The sequence below is a fragment of the Urocampus carinirostris genome, chromosome 3 (assembly GCF_059441175.1).
Source record: "Urocampus carinirostris isolate Australia breed hairy pipefish chromosome 3, RoL_Ucar_1.0, whole genome shotgun sequence".
Classification (NCBI taxonomy): domain Eukaryota; kingdom Metazoa; phylum Chordata; class Actinopteri; order Syngnathiformes; family Syngnathidae; genus Urocampus; species Urocampus carinirostris.
The window spans coordinates 60,345,880-60,367,000 of NC_142351.1; the positions used below are offsets into that span (position 1 = coordinate 60,345,880).

A 21,121-nucleotide genomic window follows, 5' to 3' on the forward strand; every position below is an offset into this window, starting at 1 on the left:
GCTATGGAGAAGAAGCACTGGACAGTTGCAGAGTGGTCCAAAGTCCTCTTTTCAGACGAAAGCAAGTTTTGCATTTCATTTGGAAGTCAAGGCGCCAGAGTCTGGAGAAAGGCTGGAGAGGAGCAAAATCCAAGTTGCTTGAAATCCAGTATGAAGTTCCCACAGTCACCAATGGTTTGGGGAGCCATGTCAGCTGCTGGTGTTGGTCCACTGTGTTTCATCAAGTCCAGAGTAAATGCAACTGTGTACCAAGAGATTTTAGAGCACTGCATGCTTCCATCTGCTAAAAAGCTCTATGGAGATGAGGATTTCATTTTCCAGCATGATCTGGCACCTGCCCACAGTGCCAAAACCACCAGTAACTGGTGCACTGACCATGGCATCACTGTCCTTGATTGGCCTGCTAATTCCCCTGACCTGAACCCCATCGAGAATTTGTGGGGTATAGTTAAGAAGAAGATGAAAGACACCAGACCTGCAAACGCAAATGAGCTGAAGGCCGCTATCGAAGCATCCTGGGCATCAATAACACCTCAGCAATGCCACAGGCTGATTGCCTCCATGCCACGCCGGATTGATGCAGTAATCCGTGCAAAAGGATTCCCAACCAAGTACTGAGTGCATCAATGGACATTTTCAAATGTTTGATTAAGTTTTGCTGTTATAAAATTATTTTTTTTACTTGGTCTGAGGAAGTATTCTAAAATTCCGAGATAGGATTTTTGAGTTTTTTTCAGCTGTAAGCCAAAATCAGCAATATTCAAATAATAAAAGGCTTGAAATAGTTCAGTTGATGTGTAATGAATCCAGAATGTATGACATTTTTGTTTTTTTAATTGCATTAGAGAAAATAAAGAACTTTATCACAATATTCTAATTTTCTGAGACAGTCCAGTATATATGTACAGTGGGACCTCGCTACTTCGCAGTTCCACGTTCGCGGGTTCAGAGCTTCGCGGGTCTAAAAAAAAATAAAATAAAATAAAACAATTTAAAAAAACAAACAAACATAAAAAAAAAAATAAGCATTTTTGAAGGGGCGTCGCCACTTCGCTGATTTTCACTTTTTGCAGGTCGTTTTGGTCCCTTTAACCGGGTCTCAATAATAATAATTAAAAAAAAAATTTAGAAAAAGATCTTTTTTTTTTTTTTTAAACATTTTTGAAGGGGCGTCGCTACTTCACGGATTTTCACTTTTCGCGGGTGGTTTTGGTCCCCATTAACTGCGATAGCCGAGGGATTACTGAATATATATATATATATGCAAAATTACTAAATTTTGTGCAGGCTTGGGGAGTAACGTAACACATGGAACGGCAAAAATGATGTTGGCAAGCTGTTTGGATTTATTTTCATTTTGTTTCTGTCGCATTTTATGTTCGTTTTGCCGGAGATCAAAGAGATCAAAGCCAGGAGAGAAAGCTTACCACATGTTGTGAGTCATAATTTTATTCATATTTAGTTTTTGTCTTTTACTAGCATATTTGGTATTGGAGTAATCCAAAAGTAATTGAAAGTAATCAAGTTAAAGTAACCCTACCCAACTGTATATTTATATATATATATATATATATATATATATATGTATTCTTTTTTAGTAAAATGAGAAGCCAAGTAAAAATCTACCAAATCGTGGGCAAGAGTTTTTAGTTTGATCTCAAAGTCTCATCCCCACAACAAGGTAATCTGCTGCCACCTACTGATATGGATGATTGTTACAAGTACCTGGCTGATCACTGAAAAATACTGAACAATGGCCTCCTTTTTTTTTTTTTGGCAAAAATCCTTGGGCATGCTAGAAAGGCTCTCACTTTAAAAAGATTGTTTACAAAAACGTCTGTTGTGTGAAAATATTTCATAATACATACACCCACAAAGAGTGACAGTAGACAATTGTGAGGCTTTACAAATTGTAGTACATTTTATTAATATACCTTCATAAAACAAGTTTAAGACTGTATCAAAAACTCAGTAAAAACATTAGATTTTTTTTACATTTTTCCGATGGTGCTATCAGATATGAAATGTACATAATTCACATATGATTTGTTGCGATCGTATTCAGATGACACTATGGTTGTTGGTGATGGGCAGGTAAACATTTTTGCACACTATAAAGTTCGTTATCATGACAATGATCAGAAGTCTAAGCCTACGATTAAAAAATAAAATCATTTACCCACTGTGGCCCTTCAAGTTCCTAACTAAGTTGACTGCTAAAACACCAACGAGATGGAACTCTTGAATTTCACAGGCACACTATTATTTACATCCTGGTGAGTGACATCAATTTCACTTCTCACCTTCACACTCGACTGACTCATCGTCCTAGTGGAGAGAGGTCGCCTGACTCGCGAGATACATTGACTTTTCTGCTTCTAGAATAGATTTGGCGTGACTAAAAAACAAGAAAACAAATAAACGAAATAAGTGATAAAGACCGGTCGCGCTGGGTTTTAATGGAACGCTACGCCAACTGTCGTAAAGCAGCATTCCACTGGCCATCTCCATTGTTGACCTAGCAACCTCCTGATACACTCATCGTCATGGCAACAACACAAAACATCTCACTTGGCAAATGGCACAAAAAGAATACAAAAAATTGTATACATTTGTAACTAAAATAAAAATGTCATTAAAAATACTATTAGTGAGTAGTCGATTTCGTGTTGAGATCTGCTAAAAGACTCGCTCGTACAGTCAAGTTTTTACATGATTGAAATGATTTTCTTGTGTGTATACGTGTGTGTGATCAAGTGTATGTTAACACTGTGTGTGGATGTTTCCAGTTTGACCTGTAGTGTGGAATTCCCCTTGAAATTCTTCTCACCCAAATTGAGGGCAGCGCGTTATTAAAAGCTGCAGGTAATCTTCAAGGCTCAAAGAGCATCAGTTTATCCTGCTCTAATATTTTCTATACAATAGAAATAGTACATCATTGAGAGAAAATGGATTTTCTCGGCAAAAAAAAGCGTTTGGGAATATTCAAAATAAAATCTGAAGAACAAAAAAGCGAGTGATTACGAGTGTTGGAATTCCAGTGTTCTCAGTCTATTTTGCTCGTCCCTGTAGGAGAACGCTAAAGAACGAACGTACCCGGGTTGATGAAAATGCTGCCTGCGTTTCATAGAAATCTGTGTCAAGTGACGTCAGTGGTGATTTTCTACAAGCATCCCCGACAGCTCACCTTAATTCAAACAGCTAGCGTTAGGGAGGCACATAAGGGGGCGGCGACCTGTAGGAGGTCATGTTCTTGGGGCGAGAGCCTTTGCCTTCCATGGGGACAGTGAAAGGCGGTGGTGGCTGGTAAGGGGGCGCGTTCGGGTCGTCGTCCTGATAAACAGAGTACTCCTCCAGCATATCCTGGTTAAGCAGAGTGCTGTGGGGGCCGGCCATGTTGGGGTACTCCGGGGGAGGGAGCGGCGGCTTCTCCTCCTGCAGGATGAGCGGGATGCTGGAGGACGGTGGCGACTTGGAGTCGTCTAGCTCGTCAGCGAAGATGATGGGTACTCCTTTCTTGATGAAGGTGGCCTGCTCCTCCATGGTCATCTTCCCTCGTCGCTTCTTCCGGTAGCACACCATGGCGATGACGCCGGCGATTAAGAGGAGGGCTGCCACGACCACAGCAGGGATTACCGTGTGTAGGTAGACATCATCACTGCTCCTCCGGCCCGTGCCCGCCGAGGGTGTGGCGGTTGGCAGGTCGGGCATGGGTGGCACCTCTCCCGGGGGAACAAAGCGCAAGCTTTGACACTGATTTGCTCCACGTACGGAGATATTGAGGGGTTTAAATTCAGGCTCCATGGCTTTGATGAAGGCTGGCTTGGGCGCACCCTGAGAATTGGCAATTCTGCTGGTGAGAGCCGTAATCTGCTCCTTGGGACAAGGGCTTTGTGGCAGACTGTTATTGGTCCATTCTACCACAATGGAGCCCTTCGTGATGTTTTGGAGGGTCACGGTGCTGCTATTGCGATCGCCAAAAGCATAAGCTAACTTTTTGGTCAGAAGAATCTTTTTATGAACATCGTTGCTCAGGGTTTTCGGGTCACCTTGGAAACGGGCTGCAAAAACAACCGAGGGTTTATTGCTGCTTGGCCAGTTGTTGACTTGAACCTCAAAGGCATCCATGACACTTTTCCCGCCTTTATCAGTGGCCAACATAAAGTACTCGTGCTTTCCCTTGTGCTGCTCTTCCGGAAGTCCATACAAAAGCTGGATGGTGCTGTTGAACTGAATCCATGATGTTTCGCCGACAACGTCCCTGGGCGGATGCTTCAAAGTCAAACGCAGCTTGTCTGTCGTGCCGTCTTCTTTATCAAAGAAGGTATCGGGGGCAATTTTCAGCTCAAAATATGTGCCGACCCAAGCGGTCACCTGATCAATAGGGTTGCGGATTTCTGGCATGTTGTTGAGGTCCGGAGCCAAAGGGCCGGAGGCTGGAGTGGTGCGTTTCGGTGGTTTAGCGGTGGTGGACTTGGGTTCCTTGGGAGTCATGGTTGAAGATTTGGGCTTCTTGGGCTTCCTTGTGCTTGAAAGTTTTGGTTTTTTGGTGGTGCTCGGTGGCGTTGGAAAAGCTGTAGCTTCCACAAAGGTAGGTCTCGTCATGGTCGGCTGGATGGGAACGGTGCTTGTGGATTCTAACACCCTGGTGGGTTGAGGCGGACCCAGGGTAGGCGTGTGGGCGATCTGATCTCGGAGCCTCATAGTGGGCTTGACAGGAAGGGGCAAAGGACCACGGACCGGTGGCACTGAGATGTCTGTTGCTGGGGCAATTGATGGCGACGTCGGGCTTGGAACAAAGCGGGACGGGGGTTCTGGGTAAGTTGTTGGTGGGAGCAAGGAGGGGACTGGGGTGGGGGTGTTGTACAATTGTCGCTTGACCCGTTTCACCACATGAGGCTTCTTGTTGGCAATATGCCAGCCAACAACCGGGTACGCCAGCTGTGCAGACATGGTCCCATCTTTAGCAGCGGACTGCACGGCGCTAATGTTGGGGATGCTGGCTGACTCGAGGCTACATCCAAGTTTCCAAGACAACAGGACGCCGTTCTCTACCACTTTCTTGGCATTTCCCGGCCCCGCCATGAAGGCGGACATATCGAATAAGCGGTTGTTGACAACCGGGACAACCCTCATGTGCTCGACGGGCACGTGTGAGAATCTTCTCATTACAGTCAGTAAAGTGACCCTTTGCTCGGCAGACATCTTTGTCAAGTCAGCGTCTAGGATGACAGTGAGGACCGTAACAGGCTCCTCCAAGCCACAAGTGAAAGGCTGCTGGCCACTCAAATCCGACTGCAAGGCGAGCAAGGACGGCTCCGTGTCTGCTCGTTCCTCGGGGTAAACTTCGATCGAGAAGACCGTGGCAGGGAAATCTTGCCTGCTCTTCCCTTCGTGGAAGTCTTGTCCGGACACAGCGATATGGTACACGCCTTTGTCTTGCTCTAGGGCCAAACCTCTTAGAATACAGATTTCTTTTTCCCAAAAGAGCCATTGTGGTAATGCTGCCTGTCCCATCTCGGTGAGCTAAAAACAAAAATATACAAAGAAAAGCTCAAACAGGTGCAAACTTTTGCAATTACGCAACTAAAAATTGCACAAATTCCAAGTTTTTGTCAACAGGAAAACAAGCCGTCTCAAGTCCTTCCATAAAGGTAACAAGAGAAATACTGAATTGACCCCTAGAAGATTTATGAAACATTGCAAAAGCCTAGAGCCAATTAACCACGATTCATCACCAAATGATTTATCATTTCGGATTTTGGGTGATTATTATCGACCAATCTCTATTAAATAGATGAGAGTACTGAATGGTATCAACCTTACTCGCGTTTTGTCTGTATATTGCACACCCTAATTAAGACTCAATTCATACTTACGAAGAGATTACAGCTACTGTTGTCCAGTACAGGAGGAATCTTCAGCTGGAACACTTGGCCCACAATAGCTGAGGAGTCTGGGATGCCAGTATGGACACCCCCATCTTTCACCAAGGACTCTGGCGGAGCTGTAGCCACAGCAGCCTTAGCCTGGAGCTCAGAAAGGATGGACGTCTGCATGGAAGCCTCCAGCTCAATAGTGAATCTCTCAACCACGGAGTCCTGTTCCGATGCAGCACCAGGCTTCGCGGCAATCGCAAGGCCTATTAGCAGCGAGATAGTCCGCCACATCCCGGCTGCATAGCCGCCCATGTTTCTAGGTTTATAGTGCATAGCGTTAGGCCCTTGAGCTGCCTAACAGATGTCTTTGAACAACTTAAGGGGCCACATTCACTGAAGTCAGGAAGATGATACGCTTTGGTTGGATTGCTGTGCTCAATGACAGTGTTTTTCCTTTTGCTGTACAATGGGATCCATCAAGAGGGAACTTTGGAAGCTGGTTAGGCAGCCATGACAGCAGCTACAAAAGAAGACAAACAAACATCAGTTTGGATGGAAATAGAATTACATCATTCACCATAGAATTATTGGTTAACAGGCAATTGTGACTACACTAAAGGACAATGTGTATTTTTCAACAACGAAATGAAGTTGCATGGTGTAGTGCAACCAAAAACGAGTGCTAAAAAGAATAAAAAAGAATACAAACAATAGCGACTCAAAATGACTAAAATACACAATATGACTTCAGTATTTTGTCCAGCATTTTTGAGTCCCCGTAAGCGCCCTTTTAGGTGAGGATCAGGTCATATAAAATATGCCAATATCTTGACTTCAGAAAAAAATGCTGATTAATATAGCGCTTAGTGCATTTTTGCTTATCATTTAAATCAATAGTCCTTTTTAATGAATAAAGTTTTGCTTAACTATTAGGAGGCGCTAAATATGTGCTGTCCAATCAAAATATACCAAAACCTAGTAAAGGGATAATTAGGGTCAGATTTGGATTTTGCAAATCATAATCCTCTCACAGGGCAGCACGGCGGCGCAGTGGTTAGCGCGTGTGCGGCACAGTTCTATGGTCTTGGGAACCTCCTGTGTGGGTTCAAATCCAGCTACCGGACTTCCTGTTTGTATGTTTTCCCCGTGCTTGCTTGGGTTTCCTCTGGGCACTCCGGTTTCCTCCCACATTCCAAAGACATGCATTTCAGGTGGATTGGCCGGTCCAAATTGTCCCTAGGTGTGAATGAGCGAGCGAGTTGTCTGTCCCTGTGTGCCCTGCGATTGGCTGGCAACCAGTTAAGGGTGTCCCCTGCCCACTGCCCGATGATTGCTGGCATGGGCTCCAGCACCCCCGCGACTCTACTGAAGATAAGCGGTGCACCTAATGAGATGAGATAATCCTCTCACTCTGCACCTTTCCAGTAGTGTCTGTTTTGTTGTTTAAAATCTAAATCAAGTTTAGGTTTCCATTCATATTCCAATTGAAATATTTTTAAGAAATCAAGTGTCTGAAAAACTAATTGATGTACTTAAACCTGGAGAACCCTAAGGTCAGAAAAAAAGGGTTTTAGCGTATCGAGGGTCAAAATACTAAGGAAATTGTCAACTAAACAAAATTACTATAAACTATTCACTATTCTGTTTTTGGAAGACTTTAAAATAATCTAAAAAGTTATAAAAAAAATCTATAAATAGGGCATTATTAGGCTAATATATTTCAATATAATGAAAATGTTACACAATATGGCATTTTTTGATGAAACGACTCTCACAACGCATAAAACACAGACAGAATAAAAATATTGGGACTAGATCTGTTCTTTTAGCAGTGGTAGTTGTGATGTCCACCGTTATGCTTTTTATTCAGTAAGATTGTATGCTTCCAAATGAAAGTATTATAAAAAAAATAACTACCTTGTGACCATTGTCAATAATCCCTAACAAGGTTAGATAAAAACAATAAAGCAAATATGACTTAGAATAAATAATAACAAATACCTGTTTTTTTTCCATTAAAAAGTAAATATAAACATGTATGATGTGCAAATACGCGGATTTGAGGTTTCCGAACAGCAGGTGTAATTGTACAGTAAAACTTGCCCTACTATTTAGTACAGTGTTTCTCAACTGGTGGGTCGGGACCCAAAAGTGGGTCGCGGACCTGTATTCAGTGGATCGCAGACGTTTACCTTGAAAATTAAACAATGCCAAGAAGGAAAATAACTGAGGCTCAATTGCTCTCCTTAATTGTATATAGCGTTAATGTCCTGTAAATGAGGGCATGTCTCACCACAGAAAAAGATGTTCGTTTACACATGTTAGTCGTGGCGAAACTTAGATGTATAATATATGTAATAACAACAAGAATATATAATGGGTTCTAAAGTCGGATCAGAATGACAGATCTAGTATAGAACAACTATTCAGGTCAAATAGTGCTTCTGACAGCAATGAAAAAGTTTGGACCCTTGCTATTCTCTCCGAGGTTTGTGGGGACAAAAGGCGGACTACTCTTTGGATGTTGCATGTGCAGACATGCAACACAGAACAAAGCATTCACTCAAGTGACATTCATGCAGTGACTATAATGAGAAGGATGCGAAACCAAGCAAATTGCCAGCATAAACGTCAGGTAAGTAAGCAAACATCACATGCATTTTGACAAAAAGGGGTCATTTTCTCTGTGAGAATGCATAGTAGAATACATTTCCAATCATTACAGCCCTTAGATGGCTTTCTGCACATACTTTCATGTTATGTAATCAATTTCACATTATAGAATATGTTTATTTTGTTCAAACTTAAAGTTAAGGCTTGGAGGAAAAAATGTATCAGGAGAAACAAAAGTAGAAAGGGTGAAATAAGATTAAACATGTTTCTAACCAAACACAAATGTTTTTTGTTGTTTTAAAATCAGAATAAATGTGTATCATCAGAGACACTCTGGCAACAATTATTTATGATGTGACGTTAAAAATAAAGGTAGCGGTTGACAATAAGTTTGTTGTGGTCAAAATTCTAAGCATTTGCTATGCTAAGAAAAATGATAACCAACGGTCAAAGGGGGCACAAGAACACTGACCTTTGCTTAGGCAGTCAATGTAAATTATTCAATACCAGATGAAAAAAAATCATTACATTATTTCAAATAGTAAAAAGGGGAATAAACCCTAGACCATGATGTGCAATCTACATCCTACATTCTGTCTATCGTACGATGAATTGTATCAAGCCCAACATTTTCCTGTCACAGTCTCCCCTCCTCATTCGACCCCTTTCAGTTTGCCTACAGGACAAACCGCTCCACCAGGGATGCCATCTCCTCTGCGCTTCACCTGAGCCTGACACATCTAGAGGAGAAGAACACCCATGTGCGGATGCTGTTCCTGGACTTCAGTTCAGCATTCAACACCATCATCCCACAACATCTGGTAGACAAAATGAGACTCCTGGGTTTCAACACCCCCCTGCGGAACTGGCTGCTGGACTTCCTCTGTGACAGACCCCAATCAGTGCGGATAGGTCAGAACAGTTCAGATGTCATCTACCTCAGCACGGGCTCCCCCCAAGGCTGCGTCCTAAGCCCCTTGCTGTTCACCTTGATGACACACGACTGCGTCCCTAGGTCCGCCACAAACCACATCGTGAAGTATGCTGACGACACAACAGTGGTGGGCCTCATCAGGGATGACAACGACCTGGCCTACAGAGAGGAGGTGGAGCAGTTGGTGGGCTGGTGCAGGGACAACAGCCTGGTCCTGAATGTCGACAAAACTAAAGAGATCATTGTCGACTTTAGGAAAAACCAGCCCAACCATGCCCCACTTTGCATCAACAACAAGGCTGTGGAGGTTGTCAGCAGTATCAAGTTCCTAGGGGTGCACATTACAAACAAACTCACCTGGTCCGTGAACACTGCATCACTGGTTAAGAGGGCACAGCAGCGCCTGTACTTCCTGCGGAGGATGAGGAGAGCCCACCTGCCCCCACCCTCCCTCATTACATTCTACAGGGGCACCATAGAGAGTATCCTGACCAGCTGTATCTCTGTGTGGTGTGGAGGCTGCAGCGCTACCGACTGGGGTAGTGTGAGGAGGGTAACGAGGACAGCAGAGAAAATAATCGGGACTACACTTCCCTCCATTCAGGACATTGGCCAGAAGCACTGCCTATCCCATGCTAAAAACATTACCGGGGACCCCTCTCACCCCCATCATGGACTGTTCACTCTGCTAGCCTCTGGGAAGAGGTACTGCAGTGTGCGGTGCAGGACCACCAGGCTCCGCAATAGTCTAGTCCCCCTGGCCATTAGACTGTTAAATGGTCAATCTAACATATAGTTAACTTAAATCTAAACGGCTGCTAATCTGACTTTTTGCACTACTGGCAGTTTTTTGTTTTTTTTTATAGCTTGCCACTCCTTGCACATTGCTCTCTGCACTATTGTAATTACAGCGTTATTGTTAAAGTGTTAATGTTACTGTGTACCTGACTTGTTAACCTGACTGCCCATTTTGCACATCTGGTTAGCTACTCTTCTTGCACTATCGGCACTATGGTAAAATACTATACGTAGCCAAAATACAATACAACATTATTTATATCTGTACATTCAAGGAAACTGTGGGGGTCAGATGCATCGACATTTCGTTCTGTATACACGTGTACTAGAATGACAATAAAGTAGATCTGAATCTGAATCTACTCAAGTATCGCAAGTCTACAATTATAATCGAGCATGCCACAGTATGGAGCACAACACAGGCCATATTTCCAATATAGGTATATATTTAAAATCATTAGACCAGTTTTCTTTTCAGTCAATTCAAACATGCAATAAACAAAGAAACCAAGACCTAATATACGTAAACCTAATCATTCTTCAAAGACCATTGACCCCAAAAGCTCTTGTTGGCTTGGTGTCTGAAATAGTACTTTCATGTCAAACACATTTGCATGAAAATAGGTTTTGCCCATAGGCTTGGGTTTGATTCCAAACGAGCACTACACCTCACCTCGGGCTGTTAGCGCACAATTTGGCCTAGATTCTGGCCTGTTAACTAACTCACTGTGAGCAACCAGCACCATAGGCTTAAAAATCCTCCTTTCCCAATTCCACAATACTGATTTGCATTTTTACAACTTTATATTCCAATGAGCAATGGAAGAAAATGTAAATGAAACCAATGGACTGATAACCAATGCTTACTGGCCTGGGGATATGACATGACATTATAGTGTGGATACAGCCCAAGCATGTAATGAAAGAGCAATAATAAGCGGTGCCATTTTCACTATTTGTAAATCAGAAATGCCACCAGTAGCAGTCAGTACAGCTAACAGGATGAACATACAATAATAAAAATATTCAAATGAGATTTCTGGAGGCTTCGTGTACTTTTCACCAGATTTATAAACTAGTCAAGTCAAGTCATTTTTATTTGTATAGCCCTAAATCACGAAGAGTCTCAAAGGGCTTCACAGATTATTACACTATATTACACAGACTATTTTTCAGCCGACGAGAAGAGTAGGTTATTCATATGCTATGGAGTAGAAGTGAGTTTTAAGTTTAGATTTAAACATTTCCACTGAGGTTGCAGATCGGATCTCAGGGGGAAGAGCATTCCACAGCACCGGTGCCCGGATGGAGAACGCTCTCGAACCAGCAGAACACTTCTTTGCTCTTGGGATCACCAGAAGACCGGCACTCTCAGATCGTAGGCTTCGGACAGGGACATAGGGGCAAATCAGATCTGAAAGATAAGAGGGAGCAAGTCCATGTATGATTTTGTATAATACTAAGAGAACCTTGAAATCACATCTAAGGCTAACTGGGAGCCAATGCAGGTTAGCCAAAATCGGTATTATCTGATCGGACTTTTTTGTCCTAGTTAAAAGCCTCGCTGCGGCATTTTGTACCAGCTGAAGAGACTTAATTCTAGACTTCGGGAGACCAGAGAGTAGTGCATTACAGTAATCAAGACGGGAGGTAACAAATGCATGAATTATAATTTCCGCATCCGACTGAGACAGTATTGAACGGATTTTAGCAATGTTACGAAGATGGAAGAAAGCAGTTCTAGTAATTTTCTTTACATGCATTTCAAAGGTTAGATCAGGGTCAAATATGACACCTAAATTTTTAACTGAGTCACTCTGTGTGATGTGACATTTGTCAATGTTCACAGCAGTTTTTGAGAATAAGTCACCGCATTTAGATGGACCAATGACTAACATTTCGGTCTTTTCAGAGTTAAGACGCAAGAAATTGAGTGACATCCACTCTTTTATCTCAATGAGGCAGGCCTCCAAATTTCCACAGTTTAGTGTGGGAGATTCCTCCAACGGAAGATATAGTTGAGTGTCGTCTGCGTAGCAGTGGAAGCTGATATTGTACTTAATAATAATATCACCTAATGGAAGCATGTAAATGCTGAAAAGAAGGGGGGCAAGCACTGAACCCTGTGGAACACCACAGGTAATATTAAAGGGCTCAGATGTCATTTCACCATATTTAACACAGTGCGTCCTATCTGAGAGGTAGGATCTGAACCACGAGAGGACGGTTCCTGAGAGACCAATCCATTTTTCCAACCGTTCTAGTAGGAAATTGTGGTGCACTGTGTCAAAAGCAGCACTAAGATCCAGCAGCAGCAAAAGTGATGAAGCACCAGAATCCATTGCCAGTAGGAGATCATTTGTTACCTTGATCAGAGCTGTCTCAGTAGAGTGGTTAGCCCTGAATCCTGATTGCATGGATTCAAAAAGGTTATTCTCGGATATGAAATCATTCAGCTGCTGTGCCACTACTTTTTCAAGTACTTTAGAGAGGAAAGGTAGGTTTGACACAGGTCTATAATTACTTAAGATTTCTGGATCAAGGTTGTGTGTGTGGGTTTAATAACGGCGGACTTAAAAGCTGCTGGAACTACACCTGAGGAGAGTGATACGTTTATAATATTTAGAACTGAAGGTCCAAGGACGCCAAAAAGACTTTTAATAAGTGAACCTGGGAGCGGGTCGAACTGGCAAGTTGTCGGTTTGGCCGCATTCACCACCTGTTTGAGATCATCAAGTGACAGTTCACTAAAACCGGACAATTTCCCAGGACAGCCACCCTGTCGTGCATCTGTAGATTTCAGCCCTTTAATAAGTGTGGTATTAATAATTTCTTTAGCAATTTCTTCCTGTATGCATTGAATCTTCTTAGTAAAGAAGACCATTAAGTCATGAGCAGAGTGTGTTGAACTATCTGCGATAGTCTGTTGCCTTGTAAGCGATGCTACAGTGTCAAAAAGGGCTTTGGGATTGTTCTTTTGAGACGCAATCACCTTCGAAAGGTAGGCCGATTTTGCAGAGGGAAGGGCCGCTTTATACTTTAACAAGCTGTCACACCAGGTTTGATGGAAAACCTCAAGTTTGGTAGCGCGCCATTTTCTTTCCAATTTCCTGCATTCTTGTTTAAGGGTTCTAGTTTCATCAGTAAACCAAGGCGTGCGTCTTTTAGGACGTGATTTTAGCTTTATGGGCGCTATTGAATCCAGGACACTTGTCAGGGTGGTATTGAACTCATTCATGAGTGAGTCAATCGAGCCATTGTATGAAGGAAAGGACGCAACAGCTCCAGGAAGGAGTTCAAAGAGCTCAGAAACTGTGCCAGTGCTTATATTGCGTCCGCTAAATCCTTCAGCTTTTTTAACACTACATTTAGCTAGCACCTCAAATGTAACTAAATAATGATCCGAGATAACGGTAGTACACAGTAACACCATAATGTTTGAGGTTAAAACTCCTCGAGTCAGAATCAAGTCTAGCGTGTTTCCATTTTTATGGGTTGGCAAATCAACCAGTTGATTAAAACCAAATGCATCAATTAGAGACCTAAACGCAATAGTAAGTGAACTGAGTGGGGAGTTCATATGAATGTTAAAGTCCCCCATAATTATAATTTTGTCTGCATAGGTTACTAGTTCAGACAAAAGTTCAGCAAATTCGTCTAAGAAAATTGTGTATGGCCCAGGTGCGCGATAGATAGTTATTACATAAATTGACAATAGAGAGGACCGCATCACAAGAGCCTCAAACGCCTTGTAATTATTAGAGGTACGAGGATTAAATTTGAGCGATTTTTCAGAAATGAGCGCGACACCGCCACCCTTTTCCAACGTGCGTGCAATGGTAAGACACATCTTTTGGTGCTCCACAAAAGAAGTTAATTTTAAACATTATAACCCCAGCTGACAAATCTCTCAACATGCACAGTAATGTGATTGATATTGTCAAGCTGTTTAGGTTTATTTTCGTTTTGTTTCTGTTTTACTAAATTATGAATTCCCCTTGTAGAGATCAAAGAGATCAAAACCAGCAGAAAAGCTAATGTTGTGACTCATCCATTTGCAGGTAACTTGTACCCGTTTTTATACTCATTATTGTTTTTATTTCTATTTTCTCATATTCATTAAAAAAAGGATGATGTTGGTTAAAATTCAGACGAAAAAAAAATATGTTGAATCCATTGTAAACGTTAAAAATCCACTATACGATCTAACTTGTTAAAATGTAAAGATGTAAAAATTTATTGTGATATTCTGAAATGTATTTTATGTAAAGTGAAAAGAAAGCTCTTTAATATGCTTTGTTGGCAGTCTTGACAGAGAGAACTGCAATGAGATCAAAGAGATCAAAACCAGCAGAAAAGCTAATGTTGTGACTCATCCATTTGCAGAAACTGTAAAAATAAAAACCTCATCATCCAGTCCAGCGTGAATGTGGATCTTTGGTGGGACACGTACACTGCGGTTACATTGGTGCTGAAATATGTGTATAGTTTTTGGTAAATGTCCTGCAATGATGAGTCCAACAGTGCTATCTGCTGGTATGGGGTGGGGTTTGGTATCCTCCAATTTTAAAATAAAGTTTTCACACAGATATTGTAATATAAAAGAAAAAAAATGGTTGGTTTCTGAAAGAGGGAATGGACGTGTAATGCGTAACAATCTGAAAGTTCAACTAAGACATTCTGCATTTTGTTCATGGAAAAAGGGAGAATGCAAGTAGTTTCCAACTGTGCCTGCCTGAACTTGCAACGTTCGTTCAACTTGCAAGGACATGAATTTGTTTTCACCAACAATTATAGTAAGAATGCGACGGAAGATAAACACATGAAAACAAATCCTGCATTATGCTTCACACAAATCTTTGCATCAAACCTTATAAGAATCATTAGTTTCTGCATTTATAGCACAAAAAGTTCCTTATAATTCATGGACAATTGTGTTTAAAAGATAATTTGTTATTTTCAAATTGTCTACGGACCTACATGTGTTACTTATTAACTAACTTAAGTCCGCGTTTTATTTGTTCAGATTTTACTCTGACCAACGTTTTTTAATGGGATATGTAAATGAAGTTAAGTTATACTGCACTACCAACTGTGATTGCTTTCACGTTATGCCAGAAAAATACCTGCAGATTAAAAAAAACGTTCTTAGAAATGCTAAGCATAAAAAAATTAAACTAGGCGTGCTAAAACTAGGACAGAATAAAAACAAACGTAAAGAAAAGCCAAAACATTCTAATCCTGGCTCAAATGTAACATGTTTAGTACAGCAGTCCGAAACCACTGGGGCGCAGACGGGTATCGAGCCACAAATAAAAGAAAAAAAACAGTTCCCTGGTGTACGGTGGGCTTTTTTCCCCAAAATTGTTTGGGTGCGCATCATACACAATATTCTACGGTAGTGTATTACCATATTTGAGCAGTGACTTTTTAGTCCAAAAATGTTGCGGACCACATTTGAACAACATTGGATGCAACAGGAATCCAACCCGGATCGGGAAAGTGAGAGCACCAAATTTTGAACACTAATCCAAGAGGAAGATCAATGACATGGAAAAAAGCTTTCGATTTTTTCCTCATCATTAGACTATTTTTGCTTACGGTACCATGCTGTAGAATACATGGGACCAAAATTAAAATGATGTAAAGTTTACATTGTAAACTATGAACACAAAAAGTATTTTTTTACAAATATATTTGGTCCCCTCAGGGAATTTCATTTTCATCTGTATTTGGGGGTGTAAAGTCAGTGTTGTCGTGGAAGAGCATACACCTAATGACCGGTTTAAAGCTCCTGGTATTCCGAGGCGGTTTCCCTTCCAAGTACTAACCATCCTTAGCTTCCCAAGCTTTTTCAGGGTGGTATGGCAGTAAAAAGATTAACAAATGTCCTTCAAAGTCTGATGCGTCACCAGGTACACCAAATAGTTTTTTGCCCTTGTCTTTTTCCTAACATTCCTAATAGTCTAGTGATTACAAAGTGGATTCAAGCTTATTATTTTAATTAGTATTATTGTAATTTCTATCATTGCTAACATTATTATTATTGGACCAGACCGCGAGAATATTGTCCGACATTAGACAGTGTTCATTTTACCTGTAAAAAGTGATGGGTCCTGGGGACTCGCATGCTCAAAAATCTATGGGTCCCAACAGAGATCTATGGGTCCCCAAAATGTAGTGTTATCGAGGTTGAAATAGTAAATCAGCGACAAATATATAAATAAATATATAAATCTATATATTCATTCAGTTTTAATCATCACACTCAATTGGTAATACAAAGCAGTTATCACTTCAGATTTTTCAGTTCACAAAAATATTGTGCATTAAACAAAATAATATTGCTGAAATATTAGTCTATATATATTCATGCAGTTTTAATCACTTTAATCACAGATTTTTCAGTTCATATATTCTTCGTGGTTTGCTGCCCCGCCACAGTTGTAATGCCTTATCAAGGTCCAATTGCAGCAACGGAATTTCCATTGCTAATTTGTGGTTTTCATTGTTGTTGTGCCGATCCAATGTGCTTTTCTGAGTTTGGATTGCGAAATGATTTATGCAATACAATTTTTTTGTCACGCTGGGTGCACGCATCACAGAACATGTAGCCTCCATTATCATCCTCCTCATAGCGTAACCAGGAATATAATTAAGGCCATTTTGGCAGAAAAGTCATTTTCTTGCTAGGAGTATTCTTTTGTTTATCTTTCGTCGAATCGTTCGCTTCAAAACACGTGTTTTCCTTGCCTTTGCGGTCTTCTGAAGAATTTCTCCGCCGTTTTTTTGTGCCGGAATTATTGCCGTTGTTTCGACTTATTACCGACACTGAAGAAATTACCAATTTTTTGTTGATTTGCACCTATTAGCAACTGTTTTTACGGAGGCATACTTCTTTTTCACCCGACAACCACCAAAACAATGACGTCATCTCGAAGCAACGAAATCTCGTTTGCCGAGATCGGCGCGAGACCATAACAACAATGGCGGATCTGCCTGATAAGTCATCAGGTAATAATGACAATTTGGTGTCAAAAAAAGTTGCGTCCCGAGGATGCACGTTGATTTGACACAATGTGCCCCCAGCCAAAATGATGCGTCTACGACGCAGGGACGCGGGCAAACGAGAACACTGCTTAGACCAGTGCCTGGAAAAGAAAAGTTTGGAGACAACTGGTAGAGCAACTCAATCACAACAAACAAATACCAACCTGATCAAAGAGGCTGATCCGATTCACGTAACCTGATCAAAATGATGTTCACCATTTTGGTCATAATCATGCATATAGAAGGTCATAAAATCAACTTGAAAAATAACTATCATTGTGATTTATTATCATCATTAAAACGTTTGGCTTGAGACAGCACAATAAAAGCATTGTAACATACGAGCATTGCAGCCCAAAATACCCCAAGGGCAAGCTAATGCTCCTATGAATAAATATTGCAGCTGATATTATTCGCTTATTAAAATCTCATTTAAAGATCAGACATGGTTTAATGTATGGTAAACAGTACAGTGGCATGCGAGATTTCACAGAGGCCTCGACGAGTGGGAGCAGGGAAGCTGAGGAAGCAAGTCGGTTTCACTACCGCTAGCGCCGTTCTCACTCTGGTGTCGTTCAAAGGGGAGTTAAACATTGAAAACTATCAGGAATAATTAAATCGGGGATGCACACTTGTCGCCCAGGGCCAATTGAATTGACGTGGCACATGCAGCAGCCTCTCCAAAGAGCCTGAGCTGAATAACAAGCGTCTGCAAGACAAGCTTGATGGCTTCCAACAAACTCTGAGTGTGAGGTGCAAAAAAGAAAAATGAAGTGATGTAAAAAAAAAAAACAGAAAAAACGATGTTTAAATTGTAAACCCGTTGCTAAGATGATCTATCTTGTTAACTAGCTTAACACCACAACCGCAGCTGAGGCGTTACGATACCCAAATGGGAAAAGTGGTGGTGGTTGTGGTTTGCATTTATATAGCGCTTTTCAAGTCAATGAAGACTTCCCAAATCGCTTTACAATGTACTTTACACACACACACACACACACACACACACACACAAATCAGATATGTTTTTTACTTTTCTTTTGACGTCCTCTGGTTTTGAAGTAGAATTTGCTCCCTAGTGCTCAATACATGGTCACATTGTCCACCAATATAATTAAACATGTTGCATAATTGATTATTACTATTTTATATATTATGCTTTTAAATTTTAAATGAAGAATGGTGAAAGTAAGAAAAGGCCTGTTTCATGTAAATTCCAAACGCCAAGCCAAATCTCAAAAGAGAAGAGTTTACTCAAGCAAGTCCAAGTAATGCACGTACATGTACACGCTACAAAAGGACCGGTGTTATGCCGAGAAATGCACCCCTGCCGAAATTTGAAGCCCGTAGCGTCACTCCCACTACTATAACCACTTTTACCTCGTTTTAGCTCACTTTTATATAACTTTTAGGGAATGTAATGGCGAACATATAACCAAAACCACTTTGTCTTGCATTTGCTGGGAATGTAATACAACTTAAACCATTCCGTCTTGTATTTGTTGTGAATGCAATCGAACGGTACTGCACACCGTATATAAATCACTTTTGAGCATGTAACGTGTTTATTTTGCCTTTTCCTACTCAAATCGCTCGGTTTTTTTTTTTTTTGGTTTGAACAAATTTATTGACACTAATAACAGAAAACAATCTTGACAATCTCAACAGCAATCAAGCACATTCACAATATTATATTCCAATATGACGTTTAACAGCAAACACAATGTGAGGTTTTAACAACCCTTCTCGAAAATCTTAATAGCAATCAAGCATATTATGCACTCTACCATAAAGCTTATTATGCTGAAATGAACTGGCCGGTCCAAATTGTCCCTAGGTGTGAATGAGCGAATGAGTTGTCTGTCCCCGTGTGCCCTGCGATTGGCTGGCAACCAGTTCAGGGTATCCCCTGCCCACTGCCTGGAGATGGCTGGGATGGGCTCCAGCCCCCCCGTGACCCTAATGAGGATAAGCGGTACGGCTAATGAGATGAGATGAACTCTCAAATCAGCAACAGATTAACGGGAGACGAACGTGTTTGATTTCCTCTCATCGTCAAACGAGACGTAAAACGTCAATAATTGTATTTCCCAACCTCTATTCTATTTATGTCTTTAGATATCTACCTTAAAGAGACATCTGATGCTTTTTTTTCGTGTTCAAGTGTGTGCTTTGGTTCCTTCAGAAAAGTGTTTGCATAGTTCAAATAAGCATTACTTTTCTCACACTGCTTATTTCTGCGCTACGGGATGCAAATTTAGGCAGGGGTGACTTTCTCGGCATAACATCGGCAATAATGATTGATATGTAATCATAATCGTGCAAAACGTGAGTTGTACAACATTATAATTTGAGCAGAAAATTGGCAAAATGGGCACTCAACGTTTGCACATACCAGTGCGTTGGTGAAATTGTGAAACATAAGCATATGTTTTCAGGCATGACGGTCAATGTTGAAATTCTTCTGGGCTGCATGTCAAAAATGACTCTTTACAGTGATTAGAGAAAACAGATTAGGGTAGAATTCGATGATCGCATGCTTGCTAAACCAGGCTAGGCCCGTGTGCAGTTTGCCCTCGGTCCAGTCCAAATCAAATCTGGAATCGGGCCCATTTCCAAACATAAAGCCGAAATTAAATAGCGTGCACGTAAAATTTAATCAAATGTAGATATCAAGTGGGAAATGTCATTAAAATTCGGGGGAAAGCGGTGCAGCGCCTATGCAGCGGCTCCTGCAGCTGGCCGAGAACTAGCAGACGTGCACCTGTTTTTATTCTAAGCAAGACGCGAGCAGAGCAAGGAACCACAGCCGACGACCACCACCATCCCCGGGGGAGGTAAGCGCATCCAAACGCAGCGGAACTCACTCACCGAACCGTCCCCGGGCCACCATTCCAACCGTGTCGAAGAGAAAAGCGAAGGAGCAAACTGAGCGCTCCTTGTCTCTCGCCAAAGTTGCTAACTAGCCGGCTAACACCGAGAAGATCACCGCGACGATAAACGTCACGTTTATCCTTCGCGCGGGTTGAAAAAAAAATAAAGGATACTGTGAGAATCGCGACAGGGAATCGCGCGGTGCGGAAAAGGTCTACCGGGCGGAGCGTTGACTGACCTTGTTAGCGAGCTAACGTTAGCTAGCTCGCGGGACACTGCGCCTCCTTCTTCCGTCAAAAGCGCGCTTCGCCTCGGCGAAGGGCAAGGATGGAGGCGCTCGCCCACGAGCTGCTCCGTCACTTGACGAAGTGGCTGCCCGTCGCTGTGGATGGTGATGTGGTCGCTGGCAAGCCCTCTCTGTCTGCCAGCCCGCCCGCTACTCTCCGTTCCAAAGTCCGTGCGTCTTTCTGGCCGTCAGGCGAGCGATTAGGCACAAGGCAGGTTGATCGTGATGGGTCTTTCGTGAACGGAACGGCTCTTTGAAGTGAATGAGCTGGTTCCCTTTGAAACTCTTCCTCTCATCTTTTCTCGTATTCTCTCCCCTTTTCACACATTTTCTTTCTTTCTTTACACTATTCATTAAATTTCTCTCAATTTCTCTCTCTCTCTTACACTCTTAATGTCGCTCTTTCCCCGTCTCCCTCTTTCTCTTGGTTCTCCTTCTTGTCTCTCAAGTCTCTTTCTCTCTTTCTCTCTCTCTTTTCTCTTTCTATACGGCTCTCTCTGTCCGTCTGTCTCCCTCTGTCTCCCTCTCCCTCTCCCTCTCCCTCTCCCTCTCCCTCTCTGTCCACCTTTCTGCCTTAGTGTCTCTGTATCTTTCTATACTGTTATTTCTCTCTCTCCTTTTGTTCTCTTTCTAGCTCTCTCCTTTTGTTCTCTTTCTAGCTCTCTCCTTCTGTCTCTGTGTCTCTAT

The 21,121-nt window shown here is 41.9% G+C and overlaps 1 protein-coding gene across 2 annotated transcripts; it reads right to left on the reverse strand.

Moving 5' to 3' along the window:
* Positions 1-1,893: 1,893 nt before the first annotated feature.
* Positions 1,894-20,818, reverse strand: LOC148370294 (dystroglycan 1-like). Of its 2 annotated transcripts, none has more exons than XM_088332775.1 (3): positions 20,387-20,818; positions 5,880-6,399; positions 1,894-5,526 (listed from the first exon to the last, which is right to left on the reverse strand). In XM_088332775.1, exons 2-3 carry the CDS (start codon positions 6,210-6,212, stop codon positions 3,208-3,210), a joined length of 2,652 nt encoding a protein of 883 aa, XP_088188901.1. In that variant the 5' UTR covers positions 6,213-6,399; positions 20,387-20,818; the 3' UTR covers positions 1,894-3,207. The 2 variants fall into 2 exon arrangements, with proteins under 2 accessions (XP_088188901.1, XP_088188902.1); XM_088332776.1 differs by lacking the exon at positions 20,387-20,818 and adding an exon at positions 20,146-20,302.
* Positions 20,819-21,121: the final 303 nt, after the last annotated feature.

Excerpts from the sequence above, each read along its gene's own strand:
- LOC148370294 (XM_088332775.1), bottom strand. The coding sequence starts at position 6,212 with ATGCACTATAAACCTAGAAACATGGGCGGCTATGCAGCCGGGATGTGG. Across the intron at positions 5,527-5,879 it reads ACAGTAGCTGTAATCTCTTC|CTCACCGAGATGGGACAGGC; the intron begins GTAAGTATGAAT and ends TTTTGTTTTTAG.